The sequence below is a fragment of the Impatiens glandulifera genome, chromosome 2 (assembly GCF_907164915.1).
Source record: "Impatiens glandulifera chromosome 2, dImpGla2.1, whole genome shotgun sequence".
In the NCBI taxonomy this organism is placed as follows: domain Eukaryota; kingdom Viridiplantae; phylum Streptophyta; class Magnoliopsida; order Ericales; family Balsaminaceae; genus Impatiens; species Impatiens glandulifera.
This window is the reverse complement of record NC_061863.1, coordinates 43,758,193-43,775,686: the sequence shown is the minus strand read 5'-3', so window position 1 is coordinate 43,775,686 and position 17,494 is coordinate 43,758,193. Positions and strand designations below refer to the sequence as shown.

Genomic DNA, 17,494 nt, shown 5'->3' with positions numbered 1-17,494 from the left:
CATTATTGCACAAATGACATTGACTAAGTTCTTGGAGAGCGGTTAAAAATAACCCGACTAACTTATATTATTGCAATTTAATTGAAAAAATATAGGTAAATTAAGAAATGACATGAAACATTGAAGAAAAATTCGAACGACAATAGAGTGAATCAAGACAAGGGTAGAGGAAAAAGGAATTGATTGACATTTGTGGAAAGACCATTTGCCTTTATGAATCAAAATACATGTTTTATTTTGACTTAATGTCTCTCTCTCTATTTATATATATATAGAGAGAGTGTGTGTTTTATATATTTCTCTCTTTCTCTCTTTCTCTCTCTCGGCCGTTCTCGGCCGTCGTCCGACCAAATTTCTCCATTTCATTTCGTCACCTGCAGCTACAATCTTCTTTCTGAATTCGATTTCGATTCCGATTTGCATAATCATTTGATACCCAATGAGCTGATCAGTCCTTCTTTCTTGTTTTCCAATACAATGACAGCTTAGTCGGGCTGATCCGCCGTCAAGCCGCCGTCTTTTGTTCTTTTTTACGCTTCGTTGGTCTATCGGTGACAAAAGAAGACGTTTTTAGATTCGTATGGTTGTGGAGAGTATGGATCCTGGTCGGAAAAGGAGTGTTACAGGAGGAAATGAGCTCAGTTTTGGTGATCTTGTTCTTGCTAAGATTAAGGGTTACCCGAGTTGGCCTGCAAAGGTAGTTTATTTAGCTGTCTGTCTGTATATCATTTTTACTGTTCAAATGTGTTGATTTGATTCTTTCTTTAATCTTTTTTGTTTTTGTTTCAATACTTTATTGATTGATTGATTGATTTGATTGATACCCATTTGAGGAGATGGTTAGATATGTCTGAAACCAAATGTTACAAGTTTTTGTTCGATTTTGTGTTTGTTAGCTGATTAATTGATTTGTATCATGTTCTTGTTTAATGGGTTCTTGATCTTATTGGACGGCATGCATTCATCATTGCATGTTTAGGTTTTCAACACATTTGGATTTGTTAATGATTTTTTATGCTATTTGATTCTTATATAGATGAATCAAGCACTGTTTTTACACTAGAATGGTTAGGATTAGGATTTGCTTAACTCTTTTTATTGATGATAAGTATATACCAGATCTAAGAGAAACACACTCAATTGGAAACAATCTAATAAAATCTAAGTTTTTCCTCTCTATTGATGGAATGTTGTTATAATTAAAAGGTTTTTATGAAAACAAACAATGTACATCTGATATGATAAAATATAATGTAACCTAAAAGTTACTTCAATTTAGAATGTCATGATTATTCAATTCTTACTTCTATTAACACTTTAAATTGATGTAAAGAACTATTTAGTATTGAATTCATATGTTAACTTTTCAACTGATTCTAATTAGGACGACTGATTCTAATTAGGACGTGTGTTCATGGACCACTTAGTATTGAATTCATGCTAACTTTTCTATTGATTCTAATTAGAATGTTTATTCACGAACCACGAGGAAGGTTTGAGAGTTAGGAATTGATATTTCTGATCTTGGATTTATTTTCTTTGTTCTATCATGATCTAGTATAACGTAACAATTACAAAAAGTTATGCCTAAAAGTACCAATGTCTCATTTTTTCACTAAATATTTTAAATTGAAGTTGAGAAAAAATATTATTAAAATGAACAGAATCAATAGTTGAGTTGGGATTTGACATTTCTGATGTTGAATTTATTTTATTTGTACTGATAATCACCCTCTATTATAACTCACTAGTATATTTCAATTACAAACACAAAAAAGTTATGTCTAGAAAAACAAATGCCCTTATCATTCTACTAAATATAAGTCTTTTAAATTGAGGTTGAGAATAATAATTATTAAAATGAGCAGGATTAATAGGTTGAGTTGGGATTTGATATTTCTGATCTTGAAATTTTATTTTCTACTAGAATTTTCTGCGACTAAATGCTCTTTGTGCCCCTCGTAACAGAGATTGAAATGATTTTTTTTTAATCATTTCAATCTCTCTCCCATGTGTAAGGGAACATGAAACATTTAGTCACATAGGACACATCAAACATTTGGTCACATAGATCACATCTATTATTTTAGTTTTTTTCTTTGGCTTACATTATTGTGGATTTTTTTAGTAATGTATCTAAAATAAATAGTGAAATATATAGAGATCATTATTTAGTTTTTGATTATTCTATTTGTGGTTTTTAAATAGTGAATATTTTTCTTTTAGTATATTCTTCTCATAAGAGAAGATTTTAATTACCCATTCTGTTAAATTTCCAGATTACCAAGGCTGAGGACTGGGGTGTACAACCTAATCCAAATAAGTACTGTGTTCATTTCTTTGGCACAGGGGAAATGTGAGTTTTACTGCCTTATACTTCATTTTTTTTACATGTATGTGTAACATTGTTACTCTACTTTACTTTATTACTATTTTACCTGTTTAATTGTCTTGATTGCACAATGTTTAATGTTAAACAATAGTGCAATTGCTTTTATTTCACTTAATTTTAAACATTTTTTTTCTTTTTGCAGAGCTTTTGTTGATCCAGAAGGGGTAACAAAATTTGTTGGTGAGAAATTGGAGAATGGTTCTAGAACATGTTTGGGTAATAAACCAATTAGAACAGTATTTGCAACAGCTGTGGATGAAATTAGTGCTGCTTTCGAAGAGTTAGAGAAGAACAAACTGGCGGGTGGCCATGCAGAAAATCCTGTGGTTATAGCATCTTCAGATTCGGAAGTCTCATATAATGATGCGCTGGAAAATGACCCCCAAGTGCACATGTCAATGACTGAAAACGATAATGGGAATTTTCCTCAAGGTCCTTCTCCTGATTCCCAAAATAGAGAAGACAATGAAAATTTCCCTCAAGTTCCTTCTCCTAATTCACGGAATAGAGCTGCAGACGATGTTCAATTGGAGGATCGTGTAGAAAATCCTTGCAATGCTGAAAAAATGGTCTTGAATGAAGAATCTCACCCGGTTGAGAAAAGATCTAAAGGAAAGGGGAAAAGAGTCTTAAATGGAGAGTCTTCAAAACCTGTTGCAAAAAGATATAAAAGAAGAGGTAAAGGAAAAGAGTGTACAACAGAAAAAGTGGTCTCAGGCGAAGAGACTTCTTGCCCTCCTGCAAAAATATATAGAAAGAGAGGAAGAAAGAAAGACTATCTTAGGTTCGTCATTAAGAGAGGGCAACGATCCAAAAGAAATAGCTCGAACAAATATGCATCACAATTGAAGCCAATTAATACAAATCAAGATGTGGTTGTTGAATGCAATGAAGAAGAAGAGGCGAGAACTTCAATTAATACAATTCAAGATGTGGTTGATGAATGCAATGAAGGAAAGGAGAGGAGAACTCCAGTTAATACAATTCAAGATGTAATTGATGACTGCAATGAAGAAGAGGAGGCGAGAATTCCAGTTATAAGTGAAGAGTCTTCAACTAAAACCTACACTTTTATTCACCCATATTTCAAGCCTAGAAAAAATGCAGTAAGAAGTAAGGTGATTCCTGTTTGTGATTCAACTGCAACTGAAAATACTCTTTTAGAGGAGTCTGCAGAACAAGGGCGAGAGGTAATATCTTTTTCTGACAATCCGGGTGAAAAGATATCAAACATGAACATGGGACTTGATCCACCTGTTCTATGCGGCAGTTCTGAAAAAACAGATGCACCTGTTCCACATGTTTTATGCACAAGTTCTGAAAAGGTAGATGCAGTGATGGAGGAGGAGCAGGATTTGCCTTCTTCCAAAGAAAGGTATATATATAAATATACATAGCTTTATTAATGCCTTGTTGGTTTGTTGTTCTTACTGATGACAATTATAATTTAATTCAATTCAACCCACAGGGTAGAAGTAGTTGCTGTCGTAAACCTAAAAGATCTAATAGCGGCAGCTAAGGATAAATTACGAGAATCTCGCACACCGAAAAATGTCATAGCTACAAAGAGCCCTAGCTATAGCCCTAACCCTGAGCCTATCCGAAGCCCTAGCCTTAACTATAGCCTTAACCCTGAGCCTAACCGAAGCCCTAGCCTTAACTATAGCCCTAACTCTGAGCCTAACCGAAGCCCTAGCCCTAGCTATAGCCCTAGCCCTAACTTGGAGCCTAATCGAAGCCCTAGCTATAGCCCTAGTCCTAACTTGGAGCCTAATCGAAGCCCTAGCCTTAACTATAGCCCTAACCCTGAGTCTGAGCCTAACCGAAGCCCTAGCCCTAGCTATAGCCCTAGCCCTAACCTTGATCCTGACCCTAACCGAAGCCCTAGCCTTAACTATAGCCCTAACCCATGCTCCAGCTATAATAACCCTAGCCCTAGCTATAGCCCTAGCCCGATTCTAGAAAAGGATGAGCACCTTCAAGTGAGAAGTGTCAGCTCTGGAACCAAGGATGATAGGGGTTCAGTTAAAAAGGGGGCTAAAGATGCAACTGTATATCGTGATTCTTTCGAGGAAATGATAGAAACGCTGACCAGAGCTAAAGAGAGTATAGGAAAAGCAACTCATCTTGCACTAACTTGTGCAAAATACGGGGTTGCTAGGGAGGTAATAAGTAATGCTTTGATATTTGGTCATTTCCTCTACTTTTGTTTATGAATGTTGTAATGTCAGATAATTGAGCTTATAATCCGGAAGATGGAAAATGAGAGTTGTAATCATCGGAAGGTGGACCTCTTCTTTTTGGTGGATTCAATTACCCAGTGTTCTCATACCCAAAAAGGTAGAGAGAAACTAAAACAGCATTATGTTACCAGTATGCTTATGTTTATGTTAATCAACTCTAAGGGAAAAAATAAAAAATAATAACTTTTGATTTCTTAGGGATTGCAATGGAGTGCTATATCCCAGCGGTTCAAGACTCACTGCACAGAATTCTGAAAGCTGCTGCCCCAGCTGGAAAAAAGAGTAAGGATAACCGCAGTAAGTGTGTAAAGGTTAGTTATATTCTCTCAACTTGAGTAAGATATCCTATATGAATATCTTTTAGATTTTTTAGATTTGGTTTTGTGGATTTTCCTGTCTTTTAGGTGTTTGGATTGTGGCTACAGAGGAATATCTTCCCTCCAGCCTTCCTTTTGCATTTCATCAATGCAATGATAGTCTCTACTGATGATGTCCCCGCTCCTCCTACGCGGGTAGTAAGAACTATTGAGATCCCCATCAGAGAAGGCAGACATAAAAGCCAGTATACAAGGTATTGAGCATTTTGCTTTTCAAGTAATAAGATTTTCTTCTTTTTCTTTGCACATAATATTTCCACTTCTTCTTATTGTTTCAGAATTGAACAGAAAGATGATAATAATAATAATGGGCTTGAAAAGGAAGATAGAGACAATGAAGAAGACTGTGATTCTCCTTTGTCTCTTTCCCTGCCACCACCTCCATCTCATCCGCCACCGCCACCATCACCACCACCGCCACCGCCACCACAACAACCACCACAACAACCACTACCACTACTATCACTACCACTACTACTACTACCACCACCACTACAACCACCACTACAACCACTACAACCACCACTACAACCACTAAGACCACATCCACATGTTTCTCCATGGGTACTATGTTATCCACAACCAGTTGCATGGGTAGAAAATCTACGTTAATTTTTCAAAAAGTATTTACGCAGCTACTTGTAGTTTAATAATATCTCCTTTCATAATATGTTTCCAGGCTAACCAAGCTAGCCACATGCCAGCAAACCCTTCATATGGTGCACAGTTTGATTCTAGTGTAAGGACAGAAACATTATCCCTACAACAGGCACAGGCAGGACAAGCTGGACATGGTCATGACCTAGTTATTGGGCACCAATATCAGCCTATTAACAATTCCCTCTTTCCTACTACTCCTACGCCTGAAAACAATAACTCTCAGTTCACATATAGGAGTAACGAAACTCCACAACATCCCACATGTTTTAATTCCCTTCTCGTGGAAAAATATGGTCCTTCTCCCCAGTCTACAGATTTAAATGGCCAGTTTTCTTATAGGAGGCCCGAAATGAATTACGTTGGCCATTCAAATCAGGAAGGCAATAGTAATACCTTTTGCACAACGTCTTTTTTCATTTTGTTTGTTTTATCATTGAAAGAACAAACTGTTAATTAATTTTCTGTGCAGACAATTTGGGCTCTTCAAACAATAATGTCTTTCAACATTATGGAAGCAGCCTTCAACCATTTAATCAAGGTAATTTTGTCACTCTGTCAAAAATACATTAAATTGCTGCTTGACCAATACTAAGCAGGTATTGTAATTACTATCTCTTCTTTAGATGCAGGTCCTGGAGCTGCTACTCAGAGGAGGCATCAGGATGGACCAGATATGTCACGCTGGCCGCCTTATTAGCATTGGAGGCCTTAAAGCCTTCCTTTCAAGTTCTTCTGTAAGTTTATTTCCATTTGTTTGATTAATACTGCCTTTACAAACTTTTCTTTACCCATATTCATTAAATGTTTGTGCTGCAGTGTTGTTGTGCATGTTATAAAAGAAGAAGGTGGTGAAATGTTTAAAAGGAGAAGTATTTAGAAGAGAATTGAGAGATGTTTTTAGCAGGTAGAAGTATTTTAGATGAGAATTGAGAGACGTTTTTGGCAGGTAGTACCATTGTCAATGTTCCTGATAAGTGCCGTCTGGTAAACTTTTGCCCCAAACTAATCTTTTAGCATATGTTATTGTTGAAAAAGAAGAAAAATGTAACAATGGAATGTGGTTTATGTAAAATGACATTTTTAGAACATTTACAATATTTACATAGAAACTACAACCTCATTTCAGTGAAGTATGAAAAATCTATCATTTTTTTATAAAATAGGCTGTTTGTTTGAATTATAAGGAAAGCTAATAACAAACATGGATTCCATAATTGCATGAATCATTTTTTTAAAATGTCAACTTTTTAGATTAAAAAAGAACACAAACGTTCAAAGATTAGACAAGGGAAAGAGGGGGAGAGAAAAGAGGAAAAACAACTAAATAGTTAATAATGAATGAATCTACTGCAACTGTAACAAGATTATGTCTGAAACAAGCTATGTATGTAAATATTGGGTTTACTTTTGCTAAATATTCCCCCTTATAAAGGCTAGCTAGACGAGAGTTAAGGATTTTTGTCTCACTAGACAATGAAAACATAACTACAGCCGAACCTTAAGTAGTATAATACTGAGAGACTCTAATTTTAGTTAAATATGTTTTTACTTTTATTTTCACTTTTAATACCACCACTGGTGATGTTAACCTTTTTCAACAGAGTGAGACACTTTATTTCACATTGATTTTCTCAATCTCAATACTTCAAAAAATGTTGTGTTTCCATTCTGATAACAACCATTTTCAGATAAAAACACTTGCTAAGTGATGTTAACTCCCTTTACTATATAAGCCAGGACAAAGGGGTTGAACGTTTGAGCTTTGATCTATAATTAAAGCTCAAATCGTGAAACAGTGGTGATGGTTTGTAAAAAAAATTATTAATGTGTAGTTTCCTAAAGGAGAAGATAATGGAAAATTTCTCAAGAGAAATTGAGGAGTCTAGCACAATAATACGTCAATATGCAATTATTATTAATCAATATAATTATATATTATATTAACGTCGTTTACATGTAACTGGCTATAGCCACCACCAACGGAGGCGTGTATAATAGAGAAGAGAATTTGAAAGAGAAAACCATTTATCTGCCCTAAAAGTGCTATATTCAATGATGCAAAACATACTACTTGTCTTCACTATAATTGAAATCTAAACTAATTATGAAAATATAAACACTTATTATTTTCCTTTATTTGTAAGATTTGAGATCTAAACTAATTAGGGAAATCAATACTTGTTGGGTTGCAGAGCAGGGCCTGTAGCTGCTTGGACAGAAGGCTGCAGAATTATGAGCTTTGGCTCACTATTATTATTTTTTTTTAAATTTGAAAAAATTAGCACGACCCCCACAGTCATGTTCCCCACTTCAACTTAAGACTTTCTTAGTGGGATCAAACCCATGACCTTTGGTGTCCTAAGCACGACTCTTGTCACTTGACCAACCCGGGTTCGGACCACTATTATTGTTGTCTTTAACATTAATAAGTTCTTATCTTGACAAACAAATTATTTGAGGTGTTTTTTATTTTTTTTTGCTTAACATTTATTTGAGGTATTGAAAGAGAGGCAATCCTCAAAATTTCAGGTTCAGCAAGTTATTTTTTATCTTAATAATTTGTTTTAGGTATTGACAGATACAAAAAGGCATCCTCAAAATTCCAGGTTCAACATAACCATTTTTTAAGAGATGGTGATGACCATTGTAGTTGACACCATTTGCAGGAAAAAAACAGGAAGGAGACAAATGGAGGAGTTCAAGTGGAAGGGGACGAAGTCGATGTTCTTTCTATGATGACGAGATATTGTCTGTTCTGAAATCGGATCTGCTGTCCCAAAATAATGTCCCACTTGCTGTCTCATAGGAGAGAGAAGAGAGTGGAGAGAGGAAAGAGAAAATTAAATATTAAAATAAAATGTCATATATATAATTTTTTAGGATTTAGAATTTAGAATTTAGGGTTTAAAGTTTAGGATTTAGGGTTTAAAGTTTAGGATTTAGGGTTTATTTCATTTATATAATTTTTTATTTGTTTAATTTATCAAAATTATGTTATTTTTGATAAATGAGACAGGAAGGGACAGCAGATCCTCACCCGTCTGTTCTTCAATGATCAGGTAGGCATTGATGTTTGATCTAACTCCCATTTATATGTGTAAAATAGTTATAAATTGGTAAAAAGGAAAAAAAATTGGGTTTATAAACTAAATTCTTTTTATATTTATTTCAACTTGAGTATTGGCATATCATATTGTATTTACAATCAAACTAGCCCTTCCTTGATGGTAATACAAATAAAATTGGAACATGAGAGATAATATGTTTCTTCACCAAATGTGGTCATATGTTTCCTAGTTTTGAATAATAATTGATTGTGCAATCAAATCAAGAAAATGATGACAAAATAATGCATGGAAAAACCATAGGACCTACCTTCTCTCCTTTCAGCCAGAATGTTGAAACTCCATATTATTATCCTCTCAGTTGCTCTAAACTGATCTGATCTTGCAGGCATCATGATGCCACACTCTAACAAGATCTACAGAAAAAGGGGGTTAACGCACAAAAAGATGCAATTTCACAAAGTTGCATTGTTAGTAGTAGTAGGTAAACAGACAAAAAAATATTCAAAAAGTTTGACGGATGAAAATGCAACTCATTAACACAAATATTTCAAATTTAAAAAACCGGGATCAAACTGTAGCAAATTCTGAAGTAACTAATCCAAATTACACATCTTAGCCTCTAAGGAGGATTCTGATTCTCCATATTACACCACCACTGCAGCCAAATTCATCAATCGCCACATCTAATACACCACCATCTGGACTTGGGATTTGTAAAAGCTAGTCCCTACAAACCAAACATCAAGTTTAAGTTAATAATAAATAACTACAACTCAAACGAACCATGTCTCAAAATGAAAAATCTATGAATTATACAATTAATGAGCAACCATGCATATCAAACAACAATTCACATTCTTAAGTTTGGTTTCTTTTCTTACCAGTACTTGATTAAGCCATCCCAGCCACATGTTGCGACTTTACTTTGTTCGAGTGGATGCCACTCACAGCCAATACAAACTCCATTGTGGCATTTCAGGGTTTTAAAAACTCTGCAACTTTTCCAATCCCAGAACCAACATCTTCCCTCCCCATCTCCTGACATGACAAACCTTCCATCCGGTGAAAAATTGACCTGGCAAGCATATCCAGCAACTATGTGCCCAGCAAATCTTTTCTTCTTGTTCAGTTGAAATCTCTCTCTGGTTCCGTATATAAGAATCTGATTGTCCAAACTCTGTGCAGCAAGCCAGTTTGAGTTTGGGTGTAGCGCAATTGAAGGCATAGAATGCATGTGAGGCTCACTAATATACTTTATAACTACAGGTATCCCATATTCCCAAACACGAAGAGATTTATCATCACTTGAAGTGACAAATCTCCTATTGTTGTCCACAAAAGTAATTGTATTAACCGCTCCCAGATGCTGATCATACTCTTGAGTGATCTGTCCAGTGTTTATATCCCACTGAACAATCTTCTTATCACTCATACCTGCCAGAAGAATGTTTTGCTTATCCTCATCAGGATTCAACCTTACTACGTAAGGTACCTTACCAGTTGAAAACGTGGATATCACCTGCCCTGTTTCAGTATCCCAATACTTGATATTCTTATCATATCCAGCAGATAAAAACTTTGATCCATCGTTTGAAAACCAAATATCCCGAACTGCCTTTCCATGACCCATGTAAGTACGCATACATTTTCCCGAATTCATCACATCCCAGATCTTCACCTTTGTGTCCATCCCTGCAGAAAGTATCAAATGACCATGTTTGGGGAAGAATCGAATAGCTGAAACACCCTTTGTATGTCCACTCCACGTATGAACTAATCTCTTGGGCACGTAGCAGTGCTCATTCATTGCTTTAGCATCCTTTGGAGGTGAAATCCAAGACCTTCCTTGATAATCTTTCTCCTCCTTCCCATGGAATGTACTCTTATCAGAAATAGCTTCTCCCTTGTCACCATGCCCGTGTTCTTTCTCCTCCTTCTTCTTTGCGTACTCCTCAGCATATTTCTTCTGATCGTCAGTTAATTCACCTTGAATACCTTCTTTCTTCCCTGCCCAAGGACTCTTTTTATTCTTCAAAAGCCAAGCATCTGTAGCCGGATTATCAAAGTCATCCTTCACCAAATCATTCTCGTCAGCCTCCATATCATCTTCCTCCGCCTGCTTCTTCTTCTTCTCAATCCTCCTCTTTTTCTGCTCATGTTGTGGTATATTATACACTGAAATCCCATCAGTATCCTTCAATTTATCCAGATCGCCAATATAATTATTCCCAGCAGAGGCAGATGGATCAGCAGCATACCCAAATTTATGAAAAGTATTATACTGCTCATCGAAAACAAAAGGCTCAATCGCAGCATTTTCAACAAACCCTAGTTTATGATTCCGCATACCCTGAGCAATTCCATCTTTAGCAAAAGGATGAGCAGGGCCATAAATTGGTGCCCAGAGCTGGTCGAAAGTGGGATTGAAAGCGACGACATGCTGAGATGGGTCTAAGGGCTTGGATAGGGCACGATTCGCTTGGGCGACAGTAAGCGCTAGCGTTGTATCGTCGACTTTAGGTGCGGCGGATTTGGAAGGGAGAGAGATTCGAACTGGGGAAGAGTCTGGTGATGAGTTATCGTTCCCATCTGCTGATTCTGTCATATCTGATGGCGGCGGCGGTGATTGTTGTAGATCGACATCGTCGTTATCAGCGTATGATTGAAGGAGGTCCATGAAAAGATATGAACTTGCAGATGGGGATCAGTCTAGCTAAGATTTTGAAGATTGAATTTGGAGAATAGGGAAATGGAGGGAATTGTAGGATTTTAACACTTCATTAGCAAAGGAGAGGAGAAGAAGATGAAGAAGAGAAAGACGGGAATCCATCCGGGCGGGGCGGGCGGGTTCACTTTTGGGCTCCAATTGGGCCTTAATCACTATACTGTAAAATTTGGTATTATAAAATAGTTTAGGGAGTTTTATCATTTTAAATTTATAAATTATATTAACAAATTAAAACAAAAATTATTATTGATTATTTAAAATAATAAACTTATTTAATAAATTAGGTAACAGTAACATTCTTTTAATTATTGTTTTAACCTTTATATTAGGTTACTCTTTTCTTCTAGGTTAGGGTTGATATAATATAATATATTATAATAATATTTCATATATATATATATATTATAACAATAAAATATATTTTAAAAATATTTATTTTTAAACAATATAATATATTATAATAATATTTCATATATATATATATATAATATAAAAGTCTTTATTTTTAAACTAACAGTTATATAAATTATAATTTTTTAAAAACAATTTTATATATATTATAATTTAAAATTTAAAAATAAGTATTATATATATATTATTAAATAATATTTATAATATATTTAACATTTACAAAATAATTAATATAAATTATAAAATATAAATATAATTAAATTATTGTCCATTAATTGTTAAAAAAAAATAATTTAACCAAAAATTAATCTATTTAACTAGTAAAAAAATTGATTAATAGAAATCAATTAACCAATGAATTGATAAAAAAAAAACTTGAAGTGGTAAGAGCGGTGGGAGGGGTTTCCCAAGTAACTCAATTGGGCACAGATTTTAACTTCTTCAATTTATTATTCTTTAAAATTAGTATTATTATAAAATAGTTTAGGGAGTCTTATAATTAAACTCATAATTTTACGTTTATAAAATATATTAACAAATTAAAACAAAATTAATTATTAATTATTTAAAATAATACATTTATTGACAATAACTTTCTTTTAATATCACTTGATTATTATTTTTTCTTTAATTTATTTTATGGTTAATTATCACACAAATAATAATAATATATAACTAATATTCTTTTAATCAAACTTCAACCTATCAATTTTATGGGTTTATAAATTGTCAAACTTTTTAAAATGTTTTAGTTAATTTTGGTGTAAAAGATTTTTTTATTTTATTGAAACATGAAATTTGCAAGAATTTTTCTTTTCGTTATTGACTTGTTTAAATTATTTTATGATTGAAATTATGAAAAATCCTATCATTTAAAACAATGTATATTAATAAATGAGATCAGTGGTAAAAAGAAAAAATAAAATAAACAGGGGTGAAGGGAACTAAATTATTTGAAAATTATATAAATAACTTGACCTAAATTATTTGAAAATTATATAAATAATTTATAAAACTCATTTATAAAAGTCATTCGGGAAGAGCAACGGATAGAGAAAGACATCACTTTTGGGCTCCAAGTAATTCAATTGGGCCTTAACATATCTAACTGATGAAGGAAGGACTATTTATGAAAATTGTCTTCACTCTAATTGAAATCTAAACATAATATAATTATTTTAAAATTTGAGAAATCAATCACTAATTAGAAAAATATAAATAATAATTAACCTACTTGATCCGGGCTTGTAGCTGCTTTGACAGAAGATTGCAGAATTATGGGCTCACTGTTATTAATTTTGTTTATTTGAAAAAGCTACAACTACTCCTCTCGGACATGTTTTTTATTTCAATTTTAAGACGTTTTTAATCGATCGAACTCGTGACATTTAGTCTCTTAGACACAATTTTTGTCACTTAATTCACCCGAGTTCGAAACACTATTATTGTTGTTTATAACATTAATAAGTTTTTATCTCACAAACAATTTATTTGAGATATTTTTATTTATTTTTTTTGCTGAATATTTATTTGAATTATTAAAAGAGAGGCAGTCCTCAAAATTTCAGATTCAGAAACGAAGGGTTCAATCGCAACATTTTCAACAAACCCTAGCTTATGATTTTGCATACCCTGGGCAGTTCCATCTTTGGCGAAAGGATGAGCAGGGCCATAAATTGGTGCCCAGAGTTGGTCGAAAGTGGGATTGAGAGCAACAACATGCTGAGATGAGTCTAGAGGCTTGGATATGGCACGATTAGCTTGGCCTATAACTCAATTGGGCCTTAACAGATTTTCACTTCCTAATTTAAACACTATTATTTAAAATTTAGTATTATAAAATGAGTAAGGATAAAAAACAGAAATTTGTGTAAAATTTTGGAAATAACGTACAAAATGAAATTTCTCTCCTATTAAAAGCAGATAATTTTAAATTATTTAAATCTTACAAAATAAATTATATTAATAAATTCAAACAAAAATAATTATTAATTATTTAAAATAATAAACTTATGTAACAATAACTTTCTTTTGATACAATTTGTTATTATTTTTGTATGTAATTTATTTTATAGTTAATTATCCTATATCTCAGAATGAGATTATGTGGAGTATGGATGATTGAAAGAATATTTAACCCGCCCCTTAAGCGAAACGGGGAAGAACAAATCGTGAACTTTTCTGAAGCATGGAAAATCGATGTAAAAAGAGGCTTTTAGTGAGAATGTTAGCGAGTTGATAAGTGTAAAAATGTAGCAAACAATAGAACCATAATATAAGAGGTTGGAGTATACAAAGATCTTATAATAGATTCTCAATCCAAGATATTTTAATATAACGTCAACTAGGGTCCAATATTCTGCCTCCCCTTGAAGAAACGAACAACTATAATTTCTTTCTTAGATAGATAGAGATAAGATTTTCATTCATTTGGGTTTGAATAATGAGGTAAGGCAGTGGATAAATAATAATAATATATATTAATATAATTTTTAAAACAAACTAGGAAAATATTCTTACGTTGTACGAGAAAAAATATAAATGAAGTTTTTATATAATATTTAATTCAATAGGTTTATATATAATGAAAGAAAATATTTATATAAAATTAATAATTAAATAATATATATTTATATTAAAAAATATATATATACATATATGAACTTATAATATTTTAATTTTTTATAAACGAACTTATATGAACTAAATATTTTTATATAAATATAAACATGAATCTTTATTAATTTTATAAGTTTTGTTCTTTTTAATGTTAAAGAATGAAATTTTTTAATGTAAATTTAGTGGTGTTCTGCAAAATGTGTTCATAACAATCATTAAGAGATACTAAATCGTTGGAATAAATTAAATTTAACTTTTTCAACAAAAACAGTGTCACCCTCCTTTACACCAAGTTTAGACAAAGACTTCTATATCCACCTGCTTCTAAGATGTGTTGAAATCTTCTTTTTAAATCTATGTAATTGTAATGAAAAGTGATCATTTACATGTTGTGTAGATGAAAGTTAAGATTTTAATTCCGTTTAGGTCATCTGGTCCAGATCGTCCATTAGAGTCATTCCATGTCATCTCCATCTGCAAAATGTGTTTTCATAACTCGATCATTAAGAAGACACAAAATCGTTGGAAAAAGAAAAACCTACATTTAACCTCTCCAACAAAAAACGGTGTCACCTCCTTAACACCAAAATTTAGATAGAGACTTATATACTTCACATACTTCCAATATGTGCTGAAATCTGATACAACTAAAATCATTTCATAACACACTCTTCATAATTAACTACATTATAACTGTCACTTTATTCTCGTCACTATATTTAACTCTAATACATTTCTCTCTTGTATCAAAATCTTCTTTCTGAATCTATGCAACTGTAATGAAAAGTGGTCAGTTATACAATTATCAATTCAAGTTTAGTAATGAAAAGAGAATCCAACATAAAAAATAAAGGGTTTATGTTTTGTATCATCATCACAACCAAAAATATGTTTATAGGTTCATTCATAAACACTTTTGCATTATACTTCTGAAAAAACGTTAATAAATTTATGGATACAAAAAGATGTATTACTCTGAAAGAGAGTAATATTTGAAACTATAACTAAATATTAATTTATATTTAACTATATTTAATTTTCTAATTTAAAATATAATTGTAATAAATAAACAATTATACCATTATAATTTCAATCATATTTTATAAAATTATTATTATTATTATTATTAATATTTTATTTTATACAAACAATTAATATTTTTTAAATATACAAATATTTATAATAATACATAAATATTATAAAGGGTTTATGTTTTATATCATCATCACAACCAAAAATATGTTTATAGGTTCATTCATAAACATTTTGCATTATACTTCGGAAAAAACGTTAATAAATTTATGAATACAAAAAGATGTATTTGACTGAGATACAATGAAAATTGAAACCTCCCACTCTAAAAGAGAGTAATATTTGAAAACAAAATTGTATATAAACATTAATATGATATTTTAAATATTCTAGAGACATTAAGGTTTCTTTTAAAAAAAAGGTAAGACCTTGATTTATATTGTTTCTCTTTGAGCCAATATGAGTTTATAAGCTGCATATATCACTTCTAGGGTACCATTTCCCGTGACAACACTCATATAAAAACATTTAATACCACATTTTCAAAATTTCCTTGAATGATACACATTTTTCATGTGCTTCTGGATTATCCATTTTGTTATAAACTATTAAACATGTTTCTGAATCTATGTAACTGAAATAAAAAGTGGTCAGTTATATAATTATCAATTCATGTTTAGTAATGAAAAGATAATCTAACATAAAAATAAAGAGTTTATGCTTTGTATCATCATCACAAACAAAAGTATGTTTATAGGTTCATTTATAAACACGTGTGCAATATATTTCGGAAAAACTGGTAATAAATTTATAGATACAGAAAGATGTCCCTAGTTGAGATACAATGAAAATTGAGACATCCCACTCTAAAAGAGAGCAATATTTGGAAACAATTTTGTATCTAAACATTAATATAAGATTTTAAATATTTTAGAGATATTAAGATTTCTTTTAAATAAAGGGTAAGAACTTTATTTATATTGTCTTCTCTTTGAGCCAGTATGAGTTCATAAGCTGCAGGTATCACTTTGTGGGTACCCTTTCTAGTGGCAGCACTAATACAAAAAAAACATATAATGTCACGTTCTTTAATATTTTCCTTGAATGATGCCCATTTCTCATATGCTTTTTAAAAATCAATTTATTTATAATCTACCCAACATGGTTTTTCAGAAAGCTCTGAAATAAACAATTATATTTCAAGCCGAACTGAATCATATTCGTATTCTGACTGTTCAGATGAACGTACCTGGTTTTCATAATGGTTATAAATAAGCAGCAGTACAGTATGATGACATTAATGAATATATAGTTTCATTTTACCAAAACAAAATATCTTTCTGTGTGACTAAGAAATTCATGGATTAAACCAAACCTTGGTGAGCTCCCTCAAGTAAACCTGGCAAATCTGTGACAACCATTGTTATGTCATAATCGAATTAAACAATGCCTAGAGTTGGAAGTAAAGTGGTGAATTTTTATATAATCTCATAATTAACCCTAAATTCAATTATAAAAAAAGTTTAAAATTGGCTCAAACTTTAAGCAATTAGGAAGAATAAAATTTATTTAGACAACTTTTAAAAATCAAAAGTTGAGAAAATGGTGGAAGGTGCACTCTTCTCTGAAATTATATAAAAGTTTTATTTATTAAAAGAGATGGGAAAGTAAGAACCTCTCTTTGTCATTTCGTCGAACACTTTGGGAAGAAGACGATGCACTCACCATCTACGATGTCTTGCAACAGAACAATTTTCTGGTAGGCCGTCTACTAAAAAGTGTAACAGAATACAAGATCAATCGAAACTCAGGAAAATCAATGTGTACCTTAAGGATACCTGTAGTTACAACGTGAAAGGTTAGTAAAGATGACGCGATGAACGATGAACGCCACATCCTCTTGTGCATCAATCTCATCTTCTCGCACAACCGGTTTCTGCATTACTTCTTTATCTAATAATGCC

General features: G+C 32.3%; 2 protein-coding genes and 1 long non-coding RNA gene across 4 annotated transcripts; 2 read left to right on the top strand and 1 right to left on the bottom strand.

Annotated features, from left to right (window-relative positions):
- Positions 1-580: 580 nt before the first annotated feature.
- On the top strand, positions 581-6,242 carry LOC124924699 (protein HUA2-LIKE 1-like). The gene is made up of 10 exons (XM_047464698.1): positions 581-697; positions 2,280-2,356; positions 2,535-3,767; positions 3,861-4,557; positions 4,624-4,765; positions 4,834-4,946; positions 5,040-5,206; positions 5,291-5,576; positions 5,692-6,052; positions 6,142-6,242. Exons 1-10 carry the CDS (start codon positions 581-583, stop codon positions 6,240-6,242), a joined length of 3,294 nt encoding a protein of 1,097 aa, XP_047320654.1.
- Positions 6,243-6,306: 64 nt separating this feature from the next.
- On the top strand, positions 6,307-6,842 carry LOC124923714. Its single transcript, XR_007098262.1, has 2 exons — positions 6,307-6,406; positions 6,489-6,842. It is a non-coding gene; the product is annotated as an uncharacterized LOC124923714 (long non-coding RNA).
- Positions 6,843-9,255: 2,413 nt separating this feature from the next.
- Positions 9,256-11,520, bottom strand: LOC124925374 (pre-mRNA-processing factor 17). 2 transcript variants are annotated; one of them, XM_047465358.1, is made up of 2 exons: positions 9,622-11,519; positions 9,256-9,467 (listed from the first exon to the last, which is right to left on the bottom strand). In XM_047465358.1, exons 1-2 carry the CDS (start codon positions 11,415-11,417, stop codon positions 9,461-9,463), a joined length of 1,803 nt encoding a protein of 600 aa, XP_047321314.1. In that variant the 5' UTR covers positions 11,418-11,519; the 3' UTR covers positions 9,256-9,460. The 2 variants fall into 2 exon arrangements, with proteins under 2 accessions (XP_047321314.1, XP_047321315.1); XM_047465359.1 differs by lacking the exon at positions 9,256-9,467 and having other exon boundaries at positions 9,618-11,520.
- Positions 11,521-17,494: the final 5,974 nt, after the last annotated feature.